Source organism: Aptenodytes patagonicus, chromosome 3, assembly GCF_965638725.1.
Source record: "Aptenodytes patagonicus chromosome 3, bAptPat1.pri.cur, whole genome shotgun sequence".
Classification (NCBI taxonomy): Eukaryota; Metazoa; Chordata; class Aves; order Sphenisciformes; family Spheniscidae; genus Aptenodytes; species Aptenodytes patagonicus.
Window position 1 is genome coordinate 64,022,391 of NC_134951.1, and position 10,643 is coordinate 64,033,033.

General features: G+C 44.4%; 1 protein-coding gene across 2 annotated transcripts in view; it reads right to left on the minus strand.

The window, feature by feature from the left end:
• The window catches only part of ARHGAP18 (Rho GTPase activating protein 18), a 68,128-nt gene extending 58,100 nt beyond the window's left edge, over positions 1-10,028 (minus strand). The window contains exon 1 of one of the 2 annotated variants that reach the window (XM_076333579.1): positions 9,980-10,028. In XM_076333579.1, coding sequence (XP_076189694.1) covers positions 9,980-9,984 — 5 coding nt within the window. In that variant the 5' untranslated portion in view covers positions 9,985-10,028. Of the gene's footprint in view, positions 1-9,455; positions 9,588-9,979 lie in introns of those variants that run through there. The other variant, XM_076333578.1, reaches the window with a different exon arrangement.
• Between the last annotated feature and the right edge of the window lie 615 nt (positions 10,029-10,643).

The window sequence follows — 10,643 nt, forward strand, 5'->3', positions numbered from 1 at the left end:
TGCTGGTTCAGGACAAGCCTTAGGAGGCACTCTGAGATGAAAGGAAAAAGTTTCAGGAAATAGCGTGGCATCTCTCTCCTGAGATAATACTTTCAACAGAACAAGAAGATATTCCTCAAGTCTACCTGAAATACAGGCTTCTCAGGAGATGACACACCCAAGCCATCAGAATGAGTTTAGTAGGACACGAAAGCCCACTCTTTAAATGGGTTATAATGATGGGGATAACTATTCCCACAGTGATAACACCATTACCAGTGTTCTCTTATCTGGTCGTGGCAAAGGGAATCACGTGCTGAGGCTCCAGAAGCTACACTACGGAGCTGTTAGATCTATCATCCTCTGAGCAACTGCCAAGAGAGAAAGCATCTTCCACTGGCCCGTGGTAACCCCAGCTCTGGTCTCCCGCTGTGACTGGCCAGTGAGTCATGGCTGGGTGTATGACAGCACTCACCAGGGACTCCTTGCTGATCAGTAGCTGAGGCTCCTGGTTAATGCTCCACACCTCTTGCTTTGTATCTGGGATCATAGACTCATAACCACAGCTACACTATACGATTACGATATGACTTCTTCGGCCACTACAAGCCTACAAGAACTTTCTGCTTTATTTGTACAGTTAAAATCTAACCTTGCACTCTCTCAAACCAGGGGCAAAGCTCCCTGTTACCTCTGGATATAGTATACTCCTGGACCTTGCTGTTGTATTTTATTAAAGGCAGAGAATTCCTGACAGAGACAGTATTTCATCAGTGGCCTTGAGTCCCGCCAACTATTGTTCTGACAATTACATAGAAATCAGCTAAAAACAATAAACTGATTAAAAATAATAAAAAATAAACAATATACTTTACTAAGTGCATATCACTAAATATCGACCAAACGATTCTCACACATCCTCTTAAGTATTTTCCTGGTTTTCAAATAGGGAAGGGAAGTCAAAATATCTGACTTCCCTAAGCCAGAGTAAAAACTGTCTGGGTGGTTTAGGGACTGGTGGACAGGAAGAAGAGGTAGTCTGAGGAGCAGTAAATTGAAGATTTGTACTGATGCTAAATCAAGCAAAACATGCCAACTGTTCTGCGGCAGTTTGTCACTGAGTATGCATGATAAGATATTAATTTATTTGCTGAAGACAGCATTATTCTTACCTTGTTGCTTTCTCATGTGTGGTGTACCTTCGACCATATTTCTAAGCATGCTAAAAACACTCACATTTGCTCCTCCTCAAATACTTGACCCCAAACCATTTTAAGTCATCCAACAATACCGGGGACCCTGCAAAGTAAACATTCTAACACATTTTTATTGCCAACTTTTGGCCTAAGAAGCCTCCCTAGGAAAGAAGGATGTTGTAGAAAGATGACAGATAAAATCTCTGAAATTCTTATTAAAGCATTTCTAGGCTAACAGGACTGGGATGCTGCAGCAGGAAGGGCAGGGAACAGTCACAGAACAAGGGGGAATATTGAGCAGCTTATCCTCACAGAAAGGTATGACCAGGTAAGTAACAGTTTCTGTGCACCATTTTTATTCTGCTGTAATACAAGAGAGTTGGCACAAAACAATGACCAAAGAATAAGTTCATAGTTTCAGCTTTTTCGGGAGCGCACAGGGGTAAATTGCTTAGGTGCTCATCCCATATGCTGCTTGGGGTATCACCAAAAATACACCTCAGAAAACGATGGCTACAACTGCACTTATGAAATAAATTAAGTCTATTTATTTTGTACACATCCATATAATTTAAAAAAACAAAAACCCTACTTCTTTTTTCCTATTTATTTGGCTATTAATATTTAAATTCCCAGCCTGAACATGATTATTTTGAGATCAAGACTCCAAGGCAGAGGCAAGTTCATTGCAAAACCAGCAGCCCTCACAAAACAGTCCACTGTCATGCTGGAAATACTCAAAACTTATGAGTGTGGAGTTTTTCTTCCCCTGGCCAAGTTGATTTACCAGGGAGTCTGGAGTGGCAATCAGTGACCCATGCGTAACAGGAATCTGCAACACCACCCACAGCAGGACCTTGCTGTATCACTTACTGTAATTACGGCCTCCGTTCAGCCATAGAATTCTGATTCACAGAAGAAAAAAATGAAGGTGCGTACTCAGTAACTCTAGTAAAAAAGCATTAACTATAGACAAGGGTGCTGACATGGCAGATGTTACCAAACCACATATGAGCAGCCTTTTAAAACCTTACAGGTTTCAGCTCCAGCCTCTCTAGTAACAGTTATGAAACGAGTAAAATATTGGCAATAACAATAGATGATAACACTTTTTAATCGAGTGCAAGTATCAGCAGACTGAAAATGCCATTAGTCTTATTCGAAAGCAAGTTCAACAATTCTGCTCTTCAAAGAAAAAGAACTTAGAGAAACAATAAAAAAATATTCATTTGATACCACACTTAGAGCAAATGTTGTTCAGATTTACATGGCTCCTCTGGCACTTTGCTCATCGCAAGTTCAGTTACATTCTAATTTTGCATAAAGTCTACATGATTATAACAGCACATCTAGTAATACATTGTATTATGTTCTGTATCATCTAGATTTGTACACACTCAAGAAAAAAAGGGAAAACCCTTAATTAAAATGTTCAAAAGGCCTTTATGCTTCACATTCCTTATAGCTAGATATAGCTATATAGCTAGACAAGCATGACATCTCATTCTCTATATATCATTAAAATAAAAAAGAAAGCCTATATACTGAGGGCCCCAATTTTCCTCTTTTCTGCTATGTAGCTCCACCGATTCAGCACAGTTATTCTCATTTTATATCTATTTAAGGGCCTGACCCAGAGTATAATTGAATAGACTGTTTTCACAGATAGCGAAGGGCGTTAAATCAAATCTACATCCACGACATTGAATAATCTAGGTCACATAGTGAAATAGGCTTGTTGAAATAATGTTGTTTTACCATACTGACAGATGCTAAATGGATGTCTAAGTGCAAGAAACAGTGACCATGCCTACACAATGAGGACTGCACTGAAAAAGAAGAGCTTGAACAGATCTAGGGCTCAGAAAGGACATGCAACTCGAAGTGAGTTCCACCAGGATGCTTAGAAAAACAAGACAGCATGACTGCAGTATATACAATTGGCTGAGATGGTAATTAGCAGCAAGGAAGTGATTTTACCTGTGTAGGTGACACTCAAGAGACTGACACTGAAGTACTGCATATAATTCAGTCTGGGGGCGTGAAGGAGAAGAAAAGTAGCAGGGCAAGTGTAAAGAAGGATGCTGAAAATGCTGAAGAAAAGTGTCACAAAAAGAATTCTCAGACTGAAGAAACAAAGAGACTCAAAGAGAATTACTTGCTCCGTCTACCAAGATAAAATTGAGCAGCAACTTGACAATAGGTAACAGGCAGTAGGAGAGCTTTTTAATCGATTGGAAAGACATAGCAAGAACCAAAGGCAGGAGCAAGATAAAATCAAAGAAGAAATAAGGTGCAAACTGGGGGAAGGGGGAACCCCATGAAGCAGGAATCCAGAATCAAGGAAGCAGGAAATGTTGGGATACCGCATCTTGCTGTCAGTAGATCATGTTACTGGGATTAATACACCAGTAACTAAGCAACACATTAAGGGTCTGCAGTATACTACATATTTATACATGCATGAGTACAAAAGACACAAAAGCAATGCTAAATAAAGCAACTTAATATATTGTTGCCTGTCAACTCTATCTGAAGATGTTGGTAGGCATTAGACAATAAACACTGTTCAAATTAGTAGGCAAATCCAAGGCAGGAAAGATTTTTCTAATGCATTTAGATAAAGGTTGTGCTCATGTAGAGCCTGTAAACTTAGCAGATAAAAATATTGCTATGATTTTGTAGTCAGTCATGGTGTGATAGATCTTTGCTTCGCAGAAGCAAAGCAACACATGGAAGGTACTGTGCTGAGCCATCCATACTGGCATCACGAAAGACAGGTTACAGGAACAACAAATGCTGTGATGATATGGAGAACCTGAAATCTGTGCTGTACTAGCAGATTGCAAATGAAATTGCAAAAGGCTCCACCAACTTAAGTCAGTTGTGAGTAATTAGCTTGTGAGTTTGTTGCTTGTACACTGAGCATTACATGTGCCCCTAACAGTGCTTTAGTCCTTCATACTGGATTTTACTGGATTTCAATTCCAAGAGTGAGTCACTGATGGGAAAAGAGGGGGAAAGGAATGAGAGCTTTTCTCTCTGAAAGAATGGAGATGGAAACTGCCCTTGAAAAAAAGGCATGAATTCATGCTTACTACTAGATTTCTTCTTGGCTTAAGATGCAAACTATTAAGTCTTCAAATTAAACTGAGCAAATATTTGAACAATGAATGAGGCAGATTATTCTGGTAAGGAAAGAATAAACTCCTCTTGTATGTGTGATTTGTAATGTCTATTATGGTCAACGTTTGAAAAAATCATACATTGTGGGCAATTCATAGCAGAAGTCTTTGTCATTTTTCCAAGCTCAAAGGACATCTATCTGGTTTCTCCCTCAGGGAGATCAAGCAGTGAGTGAGTGATTTAGACCACTGCTGTCTGTAGAAAACACCAAGTATTTTATGCTCCTCATTTGTCACCCATCCTCACAGTGAACACAGATGCTACCACTACTAAGTTAGTAAAGCCCATACTTACAAAGACATATAAAAATAAATATTTTGTTTTATGCAGACTTACACAGTAACCCACCAAAAAGGGCACTTCTCTACAGCAAAACCCAACTGAGACCCCCTGGTTTCACTGCCACACAGATCCAAGCTTCAGCTGGCATCTCCCAAAGTCATGTGGATTCAGTAATGAAGCAGGACGGTGAGCCTCAGGGACCGCAGGCCCTGGCTAGCAGCTGTCACACGAAAGAGGAGACCTGAGGCGGCAGCAATCTTCCCTCTTACAGCAGCCAAGAGTCACAGCACTCTTTCCAGGACTGGTCTGCGGTTTAGTTCCATCTCAGGGAAACTCAACTGATTGATAGTTCTCATTTTGCAAGTGACTACCAGCAAACCAAACACAAGATTTAAATACGGCAAATGCTGTGTCCTAGTCTCTGTGAAATGCTGCAGTCCTTCTGAAGTCATTAGCAATACAAAGATTCACAGGCCCTTTGGGAGCCTATGTTGCTAAACAGGCACTGGCTTGCAAAGCTTCAAAAGTCAAACTGGTCTTCCAATATAAGCTAGAGAAGTGCAGATCAAGTGGCAGCAAAAGCGCAAGTGCCAGCTGCTGGTGAGCAGGCACAGTGACTCACTGGAAGCTGGGAGGCTGACTCACATGACAAGCTGGTGCAGCACAGGAGACAATACAGAACGGCAGCCTCCCAGATAAGACAAAGGTATGGAGAGAAAAGCAAAGTCAACCTCCAGTGGCCACCACATTTAAAATCATTTATCTATTATTCAGTTTTCATTTTAGGCTTGGCTCTTGAAAATGCTCTGTAGAAGAAGTTTATTTGCCTCATGCATTGGTATGCATGCAGTTAGTTCTGCACGCACTCTGCATGCATTCACTTGTAGTTTTGCTATATCCTATTCCCCATCCACTGAGTATTCCAGACTTGGTCTTAGCCTTATAATCACATTTTTAAAATATTTTTACATACATATACATACACACACACATACATCTACATACATACATATATATATACACACACATACACACACACATTCACTCACTCTACAGGACAGAAACGGTCCTGTAGAGGACTCTCTGGATGGCATTTGATTGCCTGAGGGTAAGCCCACGCAGCCATATGAGAAGACTGTTGTTATCTGAAACGCCTACATATGGATGGCAAATATGACACAGGACCTGCAGTCCTTTCTGCCACAGTAGATGGGGTAAAATTCCCCAGCAAGGAACCTAAATGGCACTGGAAGTCTATGCTTAAGGGTGTGGATTTCACATTTCACAGGCATGAGGGTGACATGCCTACAAGCAGTCACTGAAAAAGGGTCATCACTGAAACAGGGTCTTGGACTGAGCGCTACCTATCTATCTGATTCACTCTTACTTTCCACAGTCCATGTAACAACAAATGGTTCCATGGGAAAAACAAGAAGAAATTATTTAAAAGCTTGTGCATGGACATCGTAAAGAAAAGATGACACCAAAATGCAAGTAGCATGACAGCCAATAAAGCATTAGCAGACCTAATAGGTTAAAACTGGGAAGTGAGAAAAATGAAGCAATATGGAAAAGAGAGCTATTAAAATTTAATTTGATACTGGGTAATCTGCCTTTGTGATTTCTCTAAGGAAGTTCTTAGATAAATACTTAGGTATACCACAGAAGTCACCCACAATCAATATCTACACTACAAGAAGATATTCCTTTAACCATTACTTTAAAGTAAAATGTAAAATAAACTTCTCTATGGCAAAGAAGACAGCTCTGATGCTATTTTGTGCATAACCACTGTCAAGCCAATATTCCTAAATTGTCAAACTTGGAAGTAATCGCACTGAGGCTGTTCTAGATTTTAGCCTAGTGAACCAACGGTAAGGTAAGCCTTTCCGAAAGGAAATATTTCACAGGCTCATTGTGCCTTTAAAGGGGCAAAAAAGAACAGAAAAGTAGCTCAACAATCTATTAGATCAGTAAAATTCTTAAGTCTTATGAAGCAAGACTTCTCATATGCCTGAAGGAAAAAATAAATGGTTAGGAAGTACAGCCCTTTCCTAGGATGCCACTTTGTCTGGAGCACAACCAATGTATCGCTTTTTCCAGGATGTACCAGTGCCACACTTCCCCAAGCCTCCAGAGACAAAGCAATCTCTAACACGCACTATTTTGAATGCCTGTGAAAAAAATAATTCAACATAGTTTCTCTATTAATCTTTCCAAAAGGGCTGCTTCATTACAGCTGGCACTGTATTACATTGGCTTCCTAATATTCTGATCCCTGTTAAAAATTACGGAGTTTTCAAATTAGCAGAGAGAGGCTAACCTAGATACTGAAAATTGTTCTTATTTTGTTATTTTTAAAAAAGCAAAGTAAGTTCCAATTTCACACCAGTAATAAAATGCAGAATCTGGACAGCAGAACTGGTACATTTACACACTGTGCAGAGCATAATGGAAGAACTTATTTCCACAAAATATTTCAGAATTATATGGGTTTGGGCGTTTGCTCTATTATTATCATGCAGCTCTGCACATCTTGGGAATGTTGATGAAGAAGAAAAGTACTTAGAAAAATGGGAAAAAATCCCACATAAATGTTACAATGTTTCAGAAAAGTTTTGTTTGTTAGTTTGTTTTTAAAAAGACAAAAAACCCACAACTGGTCATTCTCCTCCCTCCATGCCTCATGAAAATAGTATTTCCAGCCTCTCTCACTTCAGAAGTGGGAAGACACTGGGAGTCCAGGGCAGGAGGGAGACGATGAACCAGGACCATGGAGCTGAGATCCTGGTTAATGAAAATGAGAGAGACGGGACTGAGGTCCAAATTTAGAGTTGGCACAGCAGAGAGGAAGAGAGGTGTCCTTTAGGATCTTAGTTTAACGAGCTAAATGGCAAACATGCATGGCTTGGAAAGCCGTAACACTGCCAGCAGTGGAACTCAGGCAAACTAACTGTGGGAATCCCTTGTTCTGCGCAGCTTTAACGTACATACTTATTTGCTATAATTAAGGAAATGATACTGCTTTTCACATTTATTTCCCCACACACTCCCTTAATCCCACATCAGAACAATTTGTGAAGGATCACGGTTACTTGCATGGCAATGTCTGTTTACCCAGGAGGCTGTCCCCAGAAGCAGCTGCAGAGAACTTGATGAGATCGCTGCACTGTTAGCATGGGAGACAAGTTTCTAGGACACCGAAGGGCCCTCAGGACTGTGCTCATGCATCTGGAGCCTCTGGGGGCTAAGAGTAACTGCAGCTTAGAGCCATGTATCCAGGCAGCCCCATGTTAAAGGAGGGAACCAATCTTGATAGTTTACAGATACACAGATCCTTATCCAGAAGTTATGCCAAGGAGCAGGGAAAGTGTTTTTTATCCTGTCCCTCCTGCATGGCAAATTTGAGGAGGGGTATGAGAAGTAAAAACACCACAAACAATAATAGAGAAGGTGGTGGATTTTGTGATTTTCTTGCAGAAATGCACATATTTTGCATTCAAAAGTAAACAACTAGATCTGCAGTGCCCTTATAAATGTAGCTAAGATGACAGCAGGACTTAAAGCGGGGTTGATAAATAACATTACTTAGGGAGAAGGAAGTACCTCAGTAAAAAGAGAGGCATGGCTTTGTGGTTCAAACACAGGGTAGGCTGTATTTCTCAGCTCAATTCTTGCCTTTGCCACGGACTCTTGGTGTGACATATCATGGTGCACCAGTTATCTTTTGTCCAGGGTGACACACTGTACTTCCTTTTATCTTCTTTTAATCAGACTATAATCTCTTTGATCAGACACGCTCTTCCTATGCACGCATGGAAGCAGTGTGCCAGTTTCAATACCTTCCCAGTTTCAGCTGGCTTCTCAGCACTAATAGAAGTCCCATCTTTATCAATGGGACCTTTGTTGACAGTTTCAGCAAGGAAGAGACAAGACTGAATGGGCCATAAAGACAAAACTCTCCTTTCCACACAGCAGTCTCTCTGGTTGTCGCTATGGAAAAGCCAGCAGTGCTTCTGCCTGTATTTAACATATGCTGTGAGGCACTAGGAGGTCCTCAGCCTTCACAGAAGTGAAGCTGGCTTCTTTGCCCATTATCAGTTTCACCTTTTAAGCAAAATGACAAATGCTTTAAAAAGTTTATCTTGTCGTTATCTGCACCTTCCTCCTGTTTATCGCATTAAAAAAAGAATAAAAATAATGCAAAGAACAAAGCAGTGAAGCGCAAAATGGTTATATGAAAATCTATGCACCGCATCCCGCAAACAGCCTGATCCCAAAGACTCTGGGGTCCAGCTCCCCCGGGAGCCACGGGGCAGCACCCACCACTGCACCCTACAAACCCTCCACGCTCCAAGTCTAGGAACGCACCGGCCAGAAACAGCTTGGTTTTAACACCGACGACGCACTCGGGTGGCCACGGAACTGTTTTCGGCTACAAACACCTTGACAACAGCCGGCGCCTGCTGTTTGCACTCGACTCTCAGCAGTCCAGCAAAATGCCTGGTGTTTCCACGACGTGCAGGGGATATTAGAGAAAGGGGTGAAAAAAAGAAAGGAAAAACCGTTTGGGAAGATGCGGGACAAAGTGCAGAGACGGGGGAACCCTACCAGCCCCGGCGACCGGAGGCACCTTCTCCCCGCGCAACAGCTTCCCGCTGAGCCGGCTCCGCTCCTCCGCCGCGGCACGGCCCGCAACCCCGCGGCCCCCGAGCGCACCTGCCTCCCGCGCCGGGCCGGGCCGGGCCGGGCCGGGCAGCGCCCGCCGCCGCCGCCGGCCCGGCCTCCCCGCGCCCTCGCGCCGCCACTCACCCGCCGGGGCCGTCGCCGCCGCCGCCGCTGGGGTGGTAGGCTGTGAGGACCACGCCGCGGGAGCCGGACCGCCAGCTCATGGCGTGCGCCGCCGCATCCCTTCTGGGGACGGCGAGGCGGAGCGGGGCGGCCCGGCCGCGGCCCGGCGCGGCCCAGCCTCCCGTCGGCAGCGCAGCGGGCAGGGCCGGGTGACGGCAGCGCTTCCTGCGGCCCCGCGGGGCCGCCGCCGCCGCCCTCCGCCGGGCCGTGCCCCTCCTCCCGGCTCGGGCGCCCGGGTACCCCGCGGGCGAGGGCGGCGGGAGCCGGCGGCGGCAGCCGCTCACCAGCGCGACGGGACCGAGAGGTTTCCGGGAGCCGGTGCCCGCGGCGTGTGCCCGCCGCCCTGCGCTGCACCGGCCGCCGGCGGCTCGACCCGGGACGGGCCCCGGGCACCGGCGGCTCGACCCGGGACGGGTCCCAGGCACCGGCGGCCGCCCCGCCCGCCCGCCCGCCCGCCCTTGTTAGCGTTCAGTGTGCTTCCGTACCTCATGTAGTGTTAACAAACAGCGTTCCTTAGTCAGGCTGGAGTTTGTTTTAAGGTATCGCGAAGAAATCAGTCAGTGACAGAAAAGTTGCTGCAGTTTCAGACCCGAATAAGTTGGCTGGACTGTGGGTGCTGCGTGGCACACGTGAATTGCTGCTCCCTTAGAGGTGGCTTGCGAGACTGCGGTGTTGCAAATGCAGCACAGTGATAAGAAAAATAAGGAATGTGTTCAGCGTTTGCTTTGTACATTGTCCATTTCACGGAATCACAACACGATTCTGTGCTTGGTTTAACTTTTCATACACAAAAATGATTTATTTTTTTAATTACAAGCTATCATTATAAAAATCACAGCGGGTGATAGCATCAGGCAAGGACACAAGGTGACTGAGCTGCCTCAGAGCTGCTGTGCCTTAAACCAGCCACCATTAGCTCCAAGGTCACGCTCTACCAACCAGCGACAGCCGGAGCAGGGCAGCGATGCGTCGGCCTTTTTGGTAGGGACAGCCTCCTCTGCGCCTCCGCACAAACTCTGATGAGATGGGACTCACTCACTGTCTTGGTAGTAGTTTTCGTAAGCAGGATCTGTACCACAACACTCAAACCTGTTTTTTTCCATGGCAGCTGCAACATACCCTGTAAATGTACGTGCAGCGTTTAGGTTT